The sequence below is a fragment of the Rhinopithecus roxellana genome, chromosome 4 (genome assembly GCF_007565055.1).
Source record: "Rhinopithecus roxellana isolate Shanxi Qingling chromosome 4, ASM756505v1, whole genome shotgun sequence".
NCBI lineage: Eukaryota > Metazoa > Chordata > Mammalia > Primates > Cercopithecidae > Rhinopithecus > Rhinopithecus roxellana.
Window position 1 is genome coordinate 24,212,259 of NC_044552.1, and position 17,999 is coordinate 24,230,257.

Below are 17,999 nucleotides of genomic sequence, written 5' to 3' on the forward strand. Positions count from 1 at the left end.
AGTTCACAGCAAGTCAGTGATATAGGAAATACTGCTCCTCATTTCACAGATGACGTCATTGAGTCTTGGATAAATGAGAATGATGGCATCCATCTCAAAGGGTGGTTGGGAGGATCAAATAAGCTTATGCAGAGGGAGCACTAATGGTGCTTGGCATGTATCATAGTAAGTGCTCAATATACAGCCTTATTCATTATTCTTGCTGTTTTTGCTCAAAGAGGAACGCTGAGTGCCTGGGTTGCCAAGAGGAAGCAGCAGTTCACAGGAAGAGCTGGACTGAGCAGCAGGTTCTCGGGCCCCTTGATTGACCCATCATACCCTTCCCTTATCTCACAGGCCTGCCAGTTACAGAGGGAGTGGCTGTAGCTCCGTGTGGCTGTGGCTCTCTGTGGGGTGTGGCTGTGGCTCCGTGACCCCTTACAGCTGCCACCATGAGGCGGAGGCCGCCAGTCAGCGCTACTCTGTCAAATGAAAGGTGGGGCAGGGGCAGCTGAGCGCCTACCCTTTGGCCTTCCTTCTTCGTCTCCCAAATAGTCTCATTCCCAGACTCCCCTATCCCATTCACCCTAGCCAGAACCTTTTTCTGCAGGTAGATTCCTGGGGTCACTGGCCCCCAGGTCTCTTCCACCCACAGCATAAGGAGGAGTCCACTGTCAGTCACAAGATTCTGTTCTCTGCCCTGCCGCCAACCATGCAGACTATGGGAAGGTGCCCAGCTTCTCCGAGGACAGTTTTCTCATCGGTGGAAGGAAGGACCAGGGCTAAGTGGCCTGCAGGCACCTTCCAGCCCTCACAGAGCCCAGGCCTGGACAGCTGGAATCCCTGCTCCTCACCCTCTCTTCCTAGTCCCACCCTCCTCCCCGACGATCAGAGGAGCTCTTTAGCTGAGGACAGTCTGCTCATGGCTTCCCTTCTCACCTTCCTCCACAGGGAGACCCCGCAGGCTGGCTCTTGAGCCCCCAAGGCCCTCCGATTCTTTCCCCTCAGGGCGGGTGCAGAACCCTCCTCTGTGATGCCCCCTCAGTCCTCTCCAGGAGGGTGGTGAACAAGTTATTGCTAAATAAAATGGCACTTCCTCCACTTGTCTCGCAGACGCTGTGGGTTTGCCCAAGTGCATAGGCTTTTGTGTCATGCGGGCCCGGAAGGGCCAAGCCAGGTCTCTGCCACTTACGAGGGCAAGTCATTCCCTGATCCGAGGCTCATTTATCCTCATCTGTAAAATGAGGGGTGACAGGTGATGACTCATAGGTGAGGTGCTTAGTACATTCTTCAGTACATAGAAATGCCCAAACATTGGTAGTTGGCAGGGTTGTTTTGTGACTGGTCTTTCAGCCTCCAGCTCAGACGAAGCAACATAGACTGACTGTTAGAGACTGTTTTGGGCCTCCACCTACCTCCAGGTTTCTCCACCCCAGACACCAGGGTCCTTGGGGTGGAGTTGTAGCTAAGAGAGAAGGGAAGGGGGTGTTCATTCACAAACACTGGTTAGTGCTTATTCTAAAGCAGAGATCCTCAACTTCAGCACAATTGGTGTCTTGGGCTGGGTAATTCTTTGTTGTGGAGACTGCGCCGGGCATTACAGGATGTCCCATAGCATCTCTGGCCTCTACCCTCTAGATGCCAGTAGCATCCCACTCCAAATTGCGACAAAAATGTCTCCAGAAATTTCCAAATGTTCCTTGGTGTGGGCAAAATTGCTCCTCCCTGTACAGAACCACTGTTCTAGAGGCTTGGGTCCCTGGGGAAAGGGTGAGGAAGGGGACCAGTGAAAAGGGGGACTGTCAGTCAGCCAAGTCCACATACAGTTGCAGAGGACAGCCTGTCTCTGCCTTAGTTTCTCCATCCTGCAGGATACATTGCCTGAGAGGCAGGCTGCCCAGTTCTGAGTAGTCAGTCTTTGACCTGACTCCATGGAGCCTCATTAATCTCCCATGAATCACATTGATAAGCAGTTGGCCTCCTCTTCCCACCTATTCCAGCCCTGCCCAGGGCTTAGGGATAAGTCACACCAAGTAAGGAGAGGAACCCACCTGTCCAGTTCTCTAGTCTTCTCATGAGCCCAAATGCCCTGAGGGCCTGGCCTCCTGCTCTCAAGTCCTGGACTTCTCTACGACCTTTGCCTGCTCCCACTTCCCTCAGAAAGGCATCCTCTGGCCTTGGCTTCCACTCCGTCCAGGTGGAGTGGAAACATTTATTGATTGCCTACTGTGTGCCAGACACTGTCCCAGGCTCTGACGACACAGTAGGGATCCAAGGTGCTTACTTTCCATCCATGGAGACCCACAGTGGGCAGAAAGGGGTTGTGACTTATCTGTGCTAGAGACCCAGGGAGTCCATCCTCCCCTACTCCAGCCCCAGGTACTGTCACTGGGGAGACAAGTGAGTCTCTGAGCTAATACTTGCATTAGGCAAGAACTGAGGAAGGGAAGGGGGAGCTCCGGGGTGCTCCTAAAAATGAGATGTCTGCATTTCTGTATAGGAGTGAATGGGGACTTCGAGGCAAAGAGACAGCCACTGAGCTGAGGTGGGAGGGAAGAGGTAGAGTGAAAGTAGAAGCCCCTGTATGTCGAGCATGTCTTGGCCAAAGATCTTGGCCTCGGTCCCTCTGGGCGGCCTGACCTGTGTCCCTGGTGAGGGGTGTGACATCTGTCCCTGTGGTTCTGTGTCTTATTTCTGTCACTACGTCTGCACTCTCCACATATTGTTGTATGACCACCGAACATCACGAAGCACCTGTCTCTGCAGCGAGGGTCTTTCAAGGGCTTTCTCTTGCCTTTGCTCTTTCACCTGGTCCTCGTGGGCAGCTCCACCCAAGGTGGCAAGAATGACCATGTGTGAATAAGGGGTGTGGAAGCTGGGCTGACACGGGAGAGGTAGGAGGGTGCGTGTGAAGTTGGACACAGATCAGAATGTGAACCCCACCCGGTCCTGCTCCCAGCCAGAGTTCAGTCCTTCTAGAACCGGGCCATCTGCTCCCCAATTCCCCAGAGCCCTGGAGGCACCACCTTCACTTCTCTCCACTGGGGCTGGCTTAGGTGCCTGCTCCTTTCTGGTTCCTCTGCCCTGCCCCCAGATCCCACCCCTCGGCAGGCACCCACGTGCCTGGCTCCATGACGCAGCAGCTGCAGTCTCCTCTTATCAGGGCTCCCCTGTGGGTTGGGGTGGCTCCATTTGTTTAAGACTTAGTCCTGAGGAGCCCCAGCCCCCATGACGTCAAGATTGGCTCCATATAAGGTGAGGGGTGCGCAGCCCATGGTCCCCAAGCAACACCCAGCTCCGACATGGCCCAGATGGTCCACAGCCTCTGCTCCACCTTTGGCCTCCAGTGCTGCCTCCTCTTCCTTCTAGCTTCTTGGGAGGCAGGTAAGATGCCCACAGTGGGTACAGAAGACAGAAACGGCTTGTTTCTTAGTGCTTATAGGGTTGGACAACAAATAGAAAGGAATGAAGGGAGCGGGCACAGGGCTGCTACAGACAGTTGTCTAGAGTGTTCTCTGCTCAAGTTTGCTGGCTAAGGGACATGTAGTAGGAGATGAAATCCAGCCTGTGCTCTGCTCTTTAAAACATGGTTCACAGGGCTGCACCCCTCCAGAGGGGGTTTCAAGTTTGCATAAAGACACTGTAGAGGGTGGCAGCCCTGTGTGGTGGGGGCAGGCACCTGACATTCATTGAACACCAACTTCAGCTCCGTGCACGGAATTCACAGCTGCTCATGGTGCTTTCTTTCTTCTTCTTCTTTTTTTTTTTTTTCTTTTTTTGAGATGGAGTCTCGCTCTGTCGCCTAGGCTGGAGTGCAGTGGCGCAATCTTGGCTCACTGCAGCCTCTGCCTCCCGGGTTCAAGTGATTCTCCTGCCTCAGCCTCCTGGGTAACTGGGATTACAGGCACCTGCCACCATGCCTGGCTAATTTTTTGTATTTTTACTAGACAGGATTTCATCATGTTGGCCAGGCTGGTCTCAAATGCTTGGCCTCAAGTGATTTGCCTGCCTCGGCCTCCCAAAGTGCTAGTATTACAAGTGTAAGCCATCGCGCCCAGAGACTCATCTCATCTCAGCATCCCCTGAGGTGGCTAATAATATCCCATCTTACAGTTGAGGAGAGTGGACTCAGAGTGATTATGCCCCATATCTCACAGCTAGAGGGAGGTAAGCAGGGATTCCACCTCCACTGCCCCTAGCCCTGGGGGACAGGCAGAACTTCTCTCTTGAGAGCTCTGTTTTGTGCAGACCTAGTTTCCAGTCCTGACTCTGACCCATTTGGCTACTCTGACCTTCCACACCATCTGTAAAATGGGCTGATGCTGCTGCCCGGCCGTACCAATATTTGTTGCCTACAGAGCATTTACACGGCACCAGGTGTTGCTCTAGGGACTTCATCCACGTTTACTCATTTAATCCACATGGAAACTCAGAAAAGTGTGCATCAAAGGCTCTGTCCCTGACTTACAGTTGGAAAACATCTCAGGGCTTTGATGAGAAAATGAGTATGGACAAGTTTGACGAACAAAACAAACCCTAAAGATAAGATGAATTGTGAAATTAGTTCATTTAGTCAAGAAACGGACTGCAACTGAACCCAGGGAGCAGAGATGCTAAACACAGGGGCGGTGTGGAGGGCCTGGGCAATTTGGAGGAGGGTCTCCACAAGGCAGATGTACAGCAGCAGATTCAGAGACACTGTCTACCCACTGGACAGTCATCCAAGGACAGAGCCATCCACAGTAACGGTGCTGATGATCTGGAACCGGGGCTGGGACAGTTGTGAGTCTGGAAGTCTCCTCCAAGCAGTACTGGGGGCAGGGCAGGCAGGCAGCACCTTCTCCTTATAGTAGTGCAGACAGAGGGTGATGTTAGAGGCAGTGCCCCTTCCCTGAGCGCAGGCAGGTTGCGGCCAGGGGCAGAGGCAGGGGCAGGATGGGTGGTGAATGGCGGGGACTGAGGAATCTTTGAGCTGCCTCTGAAAGATAACAGCAGCGCGTCCTGTCTGTGCCCTGACTTGATGTCTGTCTCCCCTACCTTGAGGGTCTGGAGACAGAGACACCAGAGCTGCCCAACACCTCCTGGCCCCATCTCGCCTGCCTTTCCTTCCCCTTCCCCTTAGGCGGATTGTCCTCCGACTGCTCTCTCCTCCTTCCATCTTGCAGCTGAAGGAAGAGGAAACTGCAGGGGGCAGAAGGGAATCCACTCCACACACAGTAGCTCTGAGATTTGCTTCAGAGCAGAGATCTGAATTCCTGAGATTTCGCTGGGGCCATGTGGGCGTGGTCTCGGAGAGGAGATAGGCGTGGCAGGGCGGGATGGAGGCGGTGTGGGGAGGACAAGGGGAGCTGGCTGCTCCCATTCTGCGGATTTTGAAGACAAGAGCGAGTAGGTGACAGGTGGAGATGGCTTGAGGCTGGGCTTGGGTTGTGATGAGGTCGGGTAGAACTGGAGTGTGAATCAGGGCTAGTCCATGGCTGTGCCCAGCAGAGAGAGAGGCCTGGGCAGGATGGGAAGAGGGACAACTGGGATGGATGAAGCCCTTTAGTCTATCATTCTGGTGAGGGGGCCCTGACATTTGTTCACAGGACCAGTCAATACGCAGACAGATAACTAGATCCTGGAACCCCAGAGTCTGCATCATGCAGTCACAGAACCATGGGTACAGTCTAGATTAAATCATCAGAGGGAGGCACAGGTGCAGTCTAGATTAAATAATCAGAGGGAGGCACAGGTGCAGTCTAGATTAAATCATCCGAGGGAGCACAGGTGCAGTCTAGATTAAAGCATCAGAGGGAGCACAGGTGCAGTCTAGATTAAATCATCTGAGGGAGCACAGGTGCAGTCTAGATTAAATCATCCGAGGGAGCACAGGTCCAGTCTACATTAAATCATCAGAGGGAGCACAGGTGCAGTCTAGATTCAATAATCAGAGGGAGGCACAGGCACAGTTCAGATGAACTCACCTGAGGGAGCACAGGTGAGTCAGGAGATGGGAATTGGGACTGGGGTCCTTGGAAGAATCTAACAAGAACATTTTCCTATAACAAATGCTATTTGATTTAATTTCTGTAACACAAGTAATGTATGCTCATTGTAGAAAATGGAAAATAGAAAAAATCAGAAAGAAAAATAAAATCTCTCTGTATGCTCCCTAGTCCCCAGGCAATCATTTGATTATATCTCCCTTTAGCTTTCCTTTTTTTTTTTTTTTTGGTAGAGACAAGTCTCGCTATGTTGCCCAGACTGGTCCTCCTGCCTCAGCCTCCCTAAGTGCTGGGATTATAGGTGTGAGCAACTGTGCCCACCAGTTTTCTTTTTCTATGTCTGTGTTTTAAGCCACTTATTGAATTAATACTGTATAGATATTTTAACAGGCATTTACCCACATTATTGCAAATGGAGCATGCCATTTATGGGGGTAAGGATACCAGGAAACACTAGAGATGCTCTTTTGGGAGAGCGTGCTCTGACAGAGACTCCAAGGCATGAGTCGCTTAGCAAGATGTTCTCTCTTCCTCCCTCCCTCCCTTCCTTGCCTTCCTTCCCTTCTTCTCTTTACCTCCCTCTCTCTCCTTCCTCTCTCTCTCTCTTTCTTTCTTTCCCTTTCTTTCTCTCTTTCTCTTTCTTTCCTTTCATTCTTTTTCTTCTTCCCTCCTTCCCTCCCTCTCTCTCTCTTTTCTTTCTTTCTTTCTTTCTTTCTTTCTTTCTTTCTTTCTTTCTTTCTTTCTTTCTTTCTTTCTTTCTTTCTTTCTTTCTTTTCTTCTTTCCTCCTTTTCTTCCTTCCTTCTCTTTCTTTCTTCTTTTGACAGACTCTCGCTCTGTGGCCCATGTTGGAGTGCAGTGGCATGATCTTGGCTCACTGCAACCTCCGCCTCCCAGGTTCAACTGATTCTCCTGCCTCAGTCTCCTGAGTAGCTGGGATTACAGGCTGCTGCCACCATGCCCAGCTAGTTTTCATATTTTTAGTAGAGACTGGGTTTTGCCATGTTGGCCAGGCTGGTCTCAAACTCCTGACCTCAGGTGATCTGCCCACATTGGCCTCCCAAAGTGCTGGGATTACAGGTGCGAGCCATTGTGCCCAGCTGATGTCCTCCCTTTCAAATGAGTGAATGAAGCAGATGGCGGGCTTTGGCACTGTGCATCATTTTGATGTTGTGGGATTTGTTCTTATTCTTTTATCCCGACTGAGCATCCATCCACAATGTCTTGTGCTAAAGTTGGATTTTCCCTTCTGCACCTCCTGCCTATTCTTCAATGACCAAAACAGTTCTTTTCAGGCTATGATGGTTGTATGTGGAATGACTATCTCCTGGTGAAAACTTCCTAGGGAAGTAAGTCACTACCAAAGGTAGATCGTCTGGGGAAGAGATGCTTCTCTTGTTCTGGGGGTTTACACTGATTTGCCTCTTGGCTGCATCAGGACCAAGGAATCCCTTGAGCTTTACCTCAGCTTTTTACAATCTATGGTTCCACAACTGTTTGATGCAGATCTAAAATTCTAAAATATTGTTATCTGAGTCTAGTTATGGACTGTGATCCTGTGGTTTAATGAGAACTGGTATCCCAGAATTGGTGGGCCAGAGGCCTTCTTTCAACATCTTTTCATCTCAGAGCTCAATTACTTAACAGCGGAAGTTGCCCCTTGGTGTTCCAGCCTGCGGAGGTCACAAATACATTTGGTTTCTACTTACTGTGCATTATGAAATGTTGTTGGCAAGGCTTCGAAGGAGTTTTCATCAGTCTTGTTCTTTCATTCATTATTCGACAAATATTTACAAAATGCCTCCTATGGACCAGACACTGTTCTAGGCTGGAGACAGTGACAAACAAAACAAATAAAAATCCCTGCCAGGCCAGGCCAGGCGCAGTGGCTCATGCCTATAATCCTAATACTTTAGGAGGCTGAGACAAGAGGATCACTGAGGACCATAGTTTGAGACCAGCCTGGCCAACATAGTGAGACCCTGTGTCTTAAAAAAAAGGGGGAGAGGGGCACAGTGGCTCACATTTGTAGTCCCAGCTGACAGGGGGCTGAGGCGGGGGGATTGCTTGAGCCCAGGAGGTTAGGGCTGCAGTGAGCTGTGACCATGCCACTGCACTCCAGCCTGGTGCAGAGTAAGACTCTGTCTCAAAAACAACAACGACAACAACAACCCCGGCCAGACGCGATGGCTCACGCCTGTAATCCCAGCACTTTGGGAGGCTGAGGCGGGCAGATCATGAGGTCAGGAGATCGAGACCATCCTAGCTAACACAGTGAAACCCCGTCTCTACTAAAAATACAAAAAATTAGCTGGGCGTGGTGGCACATGCCTGTAGTCCCAGCTACTCAGGAGGCTGAAGCAGGAAAATCACTTGAACTTGGGAGGTGGAGGTTGAAATGAGCCCAGATCACACCACTGCTCTCCAGCCTTGGCGACAGAGCAAGACTCCGTCTCAAAAAACAAAAAAACAAACAAGAACAAAACCCTTGCCATAGTGGAAATTTAATTGTATTTATCACATATCAGAAAGTGATGATCAGAAAGTGGCCCAGGAATGCAGAGGCTGCTGTTTTCAAGAGGGTGGCCACAGCAGGTGAGAGGTGGATGGGGCAGTCAGGAGGGTAGGGCTACTGCTCAGGCTCCCCTTACAACCAGCAGAAGGACAGGGCAAGGCATGAGATTATTTCAGAGACTACAATGTGGATTCAACAAACATTTAAACAGCTTCTGTGCTCCAGAGTCTGCCATGGTCCATACTTCCTTTAACCCCCATATTCAGCTGGTGCAGTCAGCATCATGGTTATTTACAGTTGAGAACATGGAGCTTCAGAGCACTTAAGTGACCTGAGCAAGAATGCAAAACTGTTGAGGGACTGAGCCTGGATGCCAAACCTGTCCTCTGATTCTTTAAGGCCAGTGGAAATTGCCCTTTGCATTGCTGCCAGCTCATTTATTCACTCGATAGAGAGCCATTCATCCCTTATCATGTTTAAAAGCCTCTGGGGCACAGTGAAAAGTCTAATTTTGCCAATTACTTAACCTCTTTGCATCTCCTTTCCCCACCTGTAAAACAGTAAGATCACCATCCTCACTTCACAGGTTCATAATTATTTGATTAAATAAACAAATATATGAACAGCACCTTTCAGGGAGTCCACACATGTCAGTGTCCTTCCTTCTTTAAAAGACTGGGCTGACCTATTGGCTGTGCACTGTGGTCTTCACCAGCAACGAACTGGGCCCAGGAGCACAGATGCATGTTCAGATTCTGTCTCGACCTCTTACTTCCTGGGTGTCCTTGAGAAGATTACTTAACCACTCAGAACCTTGTTTCTTCATCTGTACAACTGGGAGAATAGGAAATAGTTCTCAACCTCAACAGGTTCTTGTGAAAAGTAAATAAGTTAATGTATGCCCTCACTTGTAGAACCTGCCTGTCTCATTGTAGAGGTCCAGAAAGGTTGCCCGTTGCTATTGTTGTGGGACTATGTCCAGGTCACTTTTCCTCCATGAAATGTAAATTTCTCAGATGTAAAATAGGGGAACTTGACCGCTTCTAAAGAGCCTTGTGGAGCATTGGGAGACCAATCACCATAGAAGAGAATCCAGAAAGAGAATATGAGGTCACCAGTCACGTCCTGGGGTGGGGAAGGTGTCCAGTAAACAATAGCTATTACTGGTATTGCTGCCAAGGAGATCACGTAATGGGATTGGGACAGCGGAGTGCAGGCCTGATCATTCAGCTCCCTTCTCTCCCCTCCCTTCACTCTCAATTCCTTTCAGAGACTTGGGCTTCTCTATTAACCTCACATCCTTCTTGTTCTGCCCATATTTCTTTCAAGGACTGAGCTCCCCAGGCCGATTCTGCCCATCAGCAGGCAGGTGGACTGTGGTTTCTTGTGATTGGGAATAGGTCCAGGTTCTGGTTGCCGCCTTAAGCTAACAGGGACTGGAAACCTCAGTTATGTAACGACACTATCTCTTTCACTCTTTGGTGATCTCTTGGCCTTCACTCTTTTGGCTAGGTATCAGAGACATTTCCTCTGTCTCCATCAGGTTGTTTTTCCATGGAATTAAGGCGTGTATCTGTCCACTGATAGGGGCGTTTTCTCTCACACCCTGTCCTTAAACATAGTCAGTCCCTCCCACAAGCTAGTTGCCTCGTTTACTCCTGTCAGGACCCCCAAGCAGATCTCTTTTCCTTTCAAGATGGCCCCCTTCATCTATCCCCAGCTGGCTTTAAATGTGTGAAGAGGGGGACCCAGTGGGGTGACTATAAGGGTTGGGTCATCTCAACCATTCGCCTCATCCAACTTTATCATCGAAAGGAAAACTTCCCATCCCTTTCCTCTACTCATCCTCTACTCTTCTTATACATCTCTCACTCACAACCTGTGTGTACCTGCTAATCCCTATGGGAAGTTCTGCCAGAAGTCTTACCTCAATTTCTCACACTGTTACATTTGGGATGGTGTTAGAATATTATGGAAAGGTGGAGAGTCTAAAGTTTATTCCTGGTCTTCTCAGCTATGCCATGGAAAGGAGACTCCATTCCATAAGTTACAGACCCTAAAGGGGCACCTGCACAGTAAAATGCTAGTCCATACATGCCCTCAAAACCTTACCATTGGATAGGCGTGGCAGGGAGTGGAGGTCGGCAGGCATGCAAACAACAGTAACGTGAAGTTGAAGGTAACAGGACAGAATGATGAATAAAGACCTTTTCAAGCACTGAAATGAAGCTGGATTTAATCTGTTTAGGCAGATCAGAAAAGATGCCCTAAAGCCAGAAGGCCTTGAGATGGAGAGTTGAGGAGATGTGGAAGGGGATGAGGTGGCATGCTTGCTGAAGGTACAGCCTGAGCCCAGGGGCTGGAGGTGAGAAAGGGAAATAGATATCATAGTATTCAAAGGAGACTGACTGGGGAGTCATACTGGGGGGAGCAAAGAGATCCCCTAGAGAAGGAGGTGGGAAGGGGGAGTTGGAGAAGATCATGGGGAAGTTTCTTATTTGCCTCTATCCCTCCACAGGTGCTAATACATTCCAAGAATATCAGAAAACTGGGGAACTCTCAACATCTGATGACATATTTCCCCTCACTCCAGGCCTTGTTTATAGTATCCCTTTGGATCACACTGTTCATTCAGGACAAAGACCTCCAGAGCTCCCTAAATCTACAGAAATCCATGAGCAAAAACGCCACTGCAACACCACACGCTATTCTAAGCCAACTGACAAGCCTATGGACAACTCCAAAACTACAGACCACAAAAGCTCTACAGATAATCATGAGGCTCCTCCCTCTTCTGAAGAAAACTCCAGCAATCAAGGGACAGACCCAATGAACCGGAACCAGCACTCTGTTGATCCTGCTTACTCCACTACCACACATAAAGAATCCTCTGAAAAAAAACATACAACGCCAGCACCCAAGAGCAAAACAAATTGTCATAAGTCCACAACAGGCAAATCAATGGTAACAAGAAAACCAGATAAAATTGGAAGACCTTTGGAAAAGTCCATGAGTCCTTTGGATAATAAACACACAACTTCCTTCCACAACTCAGGCAATTCACAGACCAAGCCAAAAAAAATATGTTTTTCAGAAAAAACCACAGCAGCCTCAAAAACAACATACAAGACTACAGGAACCCCAGAAGAGTCAGAAAAAACTGAAGATTACAGAACAACAGTTGCCTCAGACAGGCTCCTGACAAAAACTACAAAAAATATACACGAGATCATATCAGCCAGTGAGACACAATCTCTAGCAAAGCCTACAGAACATGGAGAAAGGACAGCCAACGAGAAGACCACACCATCCCCAGCAGAGCCTACAGAAAATGGACAAAGGACCCCATTTGCCAATGAGAAGACCACATCATCCTCAGCAAAGCCTACAGAACATGGAGAAAGGACCCCACTGGCCAATGAGAACACCGCAACATCCCCAGCAGGGCCTACAGAAAATAGAGAAAGGACAGCCAATGAGAAGACCACACCATTCCCAGAAGAGCCTACAGAAAATAGAGGAAGGACAGCCAATGAGAACACCACACCATCCCCAGTAGAGCCTACAGAATATGGAGAAAGGACACCATCAGCCAATGAGAAGACCATACCATCTCCAGCAGAGCCTACAGAACATGAAGAAATGACCCCATCGGCCAATGAGAACACCACACCATCCCCAGTAGAGCCTACAGAATATGGAGAAAAGACTACATTGGCCAACGAGAAGATCACAGTATCCCCGGAAGGGCCTACAGAACATGGAGCAAAAACTACATTGGCCAATGAGAAGGTCACACCATCTGTAACAGAACCTACAGAACATGGAGAAAGGACCACATCACCCAATGACAAGATCACCCCATCTGCAGCAGAGTCTACAGAACATAGAGAACGGACTATATCAGCCAATGTGATCACACCAGCCCCAGCAGAGCCTATAGAACATGGAGAAAGGACCACATTGGCCCATGAGAAGATGACACAAGTCACACAAAAGTCTACAGAACACCCAAAAAAGACCATGTCAACCACAGAGAAAACCACAAGGGCCTCAGAAAAGCCTACACTACACTCAGAAAAGACCAGATCCACCAAAGAGAAAAACACACCAGTCCCAGAAAAGCCTACAGAAAACCCGAGGAACACCACACTGACCACTGAGACCATAAAAGCCCCAGTAAAGTCCACAGAAAACCCAGAAAAAACAGCAGCAGTCACAAAGACTATAAAACCTCCAGTCAAGGTCACAGGAGACAAATCTCTCACTACTACTTCTTCTCATCTAAATAAAACTGAGGTTACTCATCAGGTGCCCACTGGTTCTTTCACCCTCACTACACGTAGAATGAAGTTGAGTTCTATCACATCAGAAGCCCCAGGCAATGTGAGCCATCCACACCTCAATAAAAATGACTCACACAACGATATCCATGCTGGACAGATGGGGGAGAATGATTCATTCCCTGCATGGGCCATAGTTATTGTGGTCCTGCTGGCTGTGATTCTCCTCCTGGTGTTCCTTGGCCTGGTCTTCTTGGTAAGGGACAGATGTGCCCCATGGAAATCAACCTATGGGATAGGGAATTGGGGACACATTAGGGGTCAGAGTTACAGGGAATAATGAATCTAGGAAAAGAGACATGGCAGAAGTGGGAGGAACAGTAATAGAGGGAGAGTTTTGGTGAAAACTAAGGAGAAAGACAATAAATACACAGGAGGTAAAAAGCTGGAACTGGAGAGAAGGCTGTGGCTGAGAATGAAAGGGCGTGAAAGAGAGAGTGTCGGGGTTGGAGAGTCTGGGGTATGAGAATAGGAGGTATAAGGACAAGGAGAATATGGCAGAGGGGGGAACTGGGACTTATGGTATTGGATCTAGAGCTGGAATAAACATCAAGGTTTGGATGGAATCTTGAAAATAGAATGAAGACCTGAGGTGAGTGTTGAGAAAAACAAATCACAGATGGTTCTCATTCCTCCTTTCTTATCCCAATCACAGGTCTCCTACATGATGTGGACACGCCACACACTAACCCAGAACACCCAGGACAATGACCCAGAGGATGAGGGTGGCCCCAATTCCTACCCAGTCTACCTGATGGAGCAGCAGAATCTTGGCATGGGCCAGATCCCTTCCCCACGGTGATCTTGGAGTAGGAGCAGGAACTGGACTCACAATTTCTATTTCCTGGACTACAGGAAGGGCAGAGAATACTGACGGTTACCAGTACTAGCCCTTCCTCTGTTCTTCATTGAAACTGGTTGGGGAATGAAGTGATAAGCAAGGAGGGTATAAGTTTAGGGGACAAAGAACAAAGAATGAATAATACGAGCAGACATTCTCTGTAGAATGTGATGGTCTGAGAATGAAAAGGTGTTTGATGGACATGTCAGGGGACCAATGCAGAACTGCACTGAGTCCTAAAAAGAAAGGACAGGAGCCTTAGAAGGCAATGCCCCAGACCGACTTGTGAGTGGGGATTATGAGGAAAGGGAGAGACTGAGGGCAGAGTCTCTGGGTTTCAGGACAGCATTGTTATTTCCATTCGCTATTACTTAAGAGTTTGTGTGTAAACAGGCTCATCTCTGAATTCTCGGGACCCTTGCCTCCGCCCCATTTTCTTAATGAAAAAAACAAAAAAACAAAACAAACAAAAAAAACAGATCCAAGAAGAAAAAAGAATTTATTTCCTTCTCCACTCTCTCCATGCCCTGGAGAAAAAAAAAGTTCAGAAGAAATCACAAATCTCTCTCATCCACATGGTTGACCCCTCTTCCTCCCAAATCCCTTAGTTTTCCTAAACGTCTACAGCGGACACCCTGTTGGTTTGGCTTGCTGGGTTGTGGGTGGACACACAAGGAGGGGATTTTTGTTTGGCCAGCAGTCTCACCCACTGATCTCCATCCCAGACCTTCCCTGATGGTGTCTCAGCATTTATTTTCCTGTCTCTTCCACCAAAAGTCAGCTGTGGCTTTATCTCGTAAAAGTTACCCATCTTCTCTACCATCTCCATACTCTCCCCTCCCACCTTCACCCCAGATTCCAATTTTCCTGCTTGTAGGCATTTCATCTATGTGTGTTTTCTAGATTTTCTCTCTCTCTCTTCTTATGGCCATTTCACCTTATTACTGATTGGGCAGAGGGGAAAAGGAGAATGATGATGATAGTTTCTTTCTACTGACCTTTTTTATAATAAAGTATAACATGTTTATAAAGGGCATGATAGTTATTAGACTATACATTGGGAGAAAGTTCTGACTGGTGTTCCTGGCTCCGGCTGAGACCTTACAGAAGAGGAGGAGCCGGAGGAGCTGGAGGGCAGGACTCGCAATCTATGGAGGGTCAAGAAAGGGGAGGCTGAATTTCTATTGCTCCAAAAATGGCTCCTTTCTGGGTTAGGTAAGAGCCAGCCTCAGTGCAAGCCGGGTTTATTCGCATGGTGGCAAAATGAGTAGAAAAACCTGTCTATTAAAAAGCAAGTATTTTAAAGCACCTATTATATACTCTGTTGAGGATATAAAGAAGTATAAGACATAGTTCTCACCTGAGACACAAAGATAGGAAAATTAAAATTAAATAATTTAACAAGAGTTGTCACAAGGTAGGTGCTATACAGAATAAACAACACCCTAATTCATTAAGCCCAACTCCGTGAGTATCTGCTATGCCCCCTATTTATGTTAGGACACCAGTCCTCCTCCAAAACCATTCTGTGCCCATGTCAGTCCCAACAGAAACCTCCCATCACCCATGCAGTCTTGGCTCTCTTACCAGAGGAAGATGGCATTGTCACTAACAGAAAAGATGCCCCACTTTGCTGCCAGGCTCCTAAACTTAACTCCATCCAGAATCAAACAGCGGGGCCACAAGTCACTCACTATCTGTTCCTTTGGGCATCCCCATTTGCTGAAAGCTGGAAACCTATCATGGTCAGTAATCCCAACCCTGACACTGATGTCATTGAACTATCTGGCCCTGGCTGGGCTGGGAAGGCCCTTATTACTGAATCTCCCACCAGAAACCCACTCTGCTAAGGGCAAGATTGAAGCTTGACTCTCAGAGAGCAGGCATGCCAGGTGCCAGAGGGACCCAGATTTAGGCCCCTGGAGAAAGGAGGTAGAGGGACACCTGGGTTCCGGAAGGGGCTGGAGAGCCCTCGAGAAAAGGAGGAAGACGCCTGGATTTTAGTTATCTGGGCAGGTGGTGACTCAGCCTGTGGCATCTGCCAGGACAGGAGTGTCTCTCTATCCTGGGAGGGATGCAGAGACCCCTAAACTCAGCCTGGACTCCAATTCAAAAACAAAACGAAATAAAAACACCTCTGCCCCGAGAGTCCTAAATATCCAACCGGACAGACCCCTCCTCTATCAAGACACCAAAATGCAGCACTAGGGGTCAAACGGAGATGGGGAGGTTCTTCGCCCGGCAAACGCGGACTGTGGGCCTCGGGGCGCGGCGGGTGTCTCCTTCCCACTCCTCTCCCCTCTCCGTTCCCCGCTAATTTTCACTTTGAAATCCCGGCGGAAATCCTTTAACAGGCTCCCTCACTGGGCCCTCATTAGGGATAATTACTTAATGAGTAGGACAGGAGGGAAAGCGCTCCCTCAGCCCCCGGGGAGGACACCTGGGGAGAGCGAGTGCCCCGAGGGCAGCCGGCGGCCGGGGCGCCGGGAGCTTCTGTCCCGGAGGAGTTGGAGAGGGGACTCCGGCTCCCCGAGACTGCGGTCCTCCCTCATTCTTCCGGGTTCCACTTTGCGGGCGGCTACTGATCTGTCGCGGACAGCGCAAATTTGTGGTTCGAGGCCGCCGCTCCCGCAGCGCTCCAGCCCGACAGCGCCGAATCCCCTCCTCCCAGCTCAGTTCCCCGGGAAGGGGGGGCCGCATTGACAGGCCTGGGCGTCGCTCCTACCCCCGAGACATTGGCCATAAAACTGACGCACGTTTGTGATGTGCTTTCACTTACATCGCACCTGTGAACCTCCCATCACCCTGTGAGTTATGAGGCCTGTTTTATAGATGAAAAAACCGAGGCTCAGAGAAGAGCCCTGTTCAAACCCACACGGCTCCTATGGAACAGAAGACTTGCTTTATTTTCTCCATTCACTTTGTTCCTCAGTGGAGCCAGGTTCTAACACCGAGGCAGCCCCATCTGGATGGGTGGGTTGTTATATAGACCACCTAAGGAACAGGGTATAATTTAGATTTGCGAGAGTGTGTCCAGCCTCTTCTTCCAGAGTCCAGGCCTCCCTTTCCAGTCCCTTGAAAGTCCAGAGTCGTCTTCTGGCCTCACCGCCAGTATCCCAGGGCAGGGTTTTTTTTCTGCCAGCCTCTGTCCCGGGACACACATTAACTGGCCTGACACAGGCTCTGCAACCTCCCCTCATAGTGCCCAGCTGTCCCTGGAGAGGTGCTGGCACAATAAGGTGATCCAATGATTTGGGACACAGTAACCTCCATTTTTCTCCCCTCTGCCTCCTACAAAGGCCTCTGTCCCAGAAATGAGACATCCCCAGAGAAAACCGGTTTCTGCTGACCTGTGGCTGGGAGGGTGGGTCTCGTCTCCTCTCACAGATTTGATCCCCTTGTTCTCTCCCGCTCCCTGCTTCTTCCCTCATGTTGTCAGGGCCTTAAGATGCCCCTCCCTGGAGAGGGAGGGTCCAGAAGTTGTGATCTCTCCTGCCTGGTGGCAACTATAAATGCCACAGCTATGGTCAAGTCAGAAAAGAAATTGAGCCAGACATTGTGGGAGCAACCCTCAGAAACCAGGAATCCAGCGTTCCCAGTCCCCACTGTCTTGGAACCTACCCCAACTCATCTTACTCATCCCAGAACCCTGCTCCTGGCAAGTTTTTAATTGTTCCTGCAATTTCACGTCCCATTGAGACACCAGGCATCAAGGCCCCCTCTGGCACCCATCTCCGTTCTAGAACCCAGGCACTCTAGATAACTTCCCACGTGGATTATTCCAAGATGAGGTGAGGGAAATTACCTCCCACCTCCTGCATCCAGGTGATGCTTCTCTTTGGAATCTTAATTGGTAAGTGAATTATCAATTGGAGAGGACACGAAGGACACAAGTCTGAAGGAGACAAGGGTTCCTGTCCCATTGTTTGCTTATTCTCATTTTTTCAGCGAAAGCAAAATGCAAGCAAAGGTGAACTTTTTCACCCTTCTGCAAGTCAGTACTAACCACGATTTTGGACCCCCCACTTTACTTTGCAACAAATCCACCATCATCCTCCCCTTCCAATGCTCCACTGTAAGCATGAACGCAAACAGCTGCATTGTATTTCGTGGGTTTAATGGCTGCTCAACAAATCCTTTGTATCTAACTTGAAAATTCTAGTTTCAGCACCATCCTTAAATCCTTATTACAGCTAGGCTCCAGGTTTAAAGCCAAGCCAAATGAATATATCACTTACAGAAATACTGCCTAAATTAAGATCCTCAGCCGGCTTTCATAATCCCCAGATAGAGACAAGTAGGCATCCTGGGATCCCAGAGATACAGCAACTATGTA

General features: G+C 49.1%; 1 protein-coding gene across 1 annotated transcript; it reads left to right on the forward strand.

The window, feature by feature from the left end:
- Positions 1-3,281: 3,281 nt before the first annotated feature.
- MUCL3 (mucin like 3) lies at positions 3,282-13,639 on the forward strand. Its single transcript, XM_010368241.2, has 3 exons — positions 3,282-3,363; positions 10,998-13,018; positions 13,478-13,639. Exons 1-3 carry the CDS (start codon positions 3,282-3,284, stop codon positions 13,622-13,624), a joined length of 2,250 nt encoding a protein of 749 aa, XP_010366543.1. The 3' UTR covers positions 13,625-13,639.
- The last annotated feature ends 4,360 nt before the right edge of the window (positions 13,640-17,999 follow it).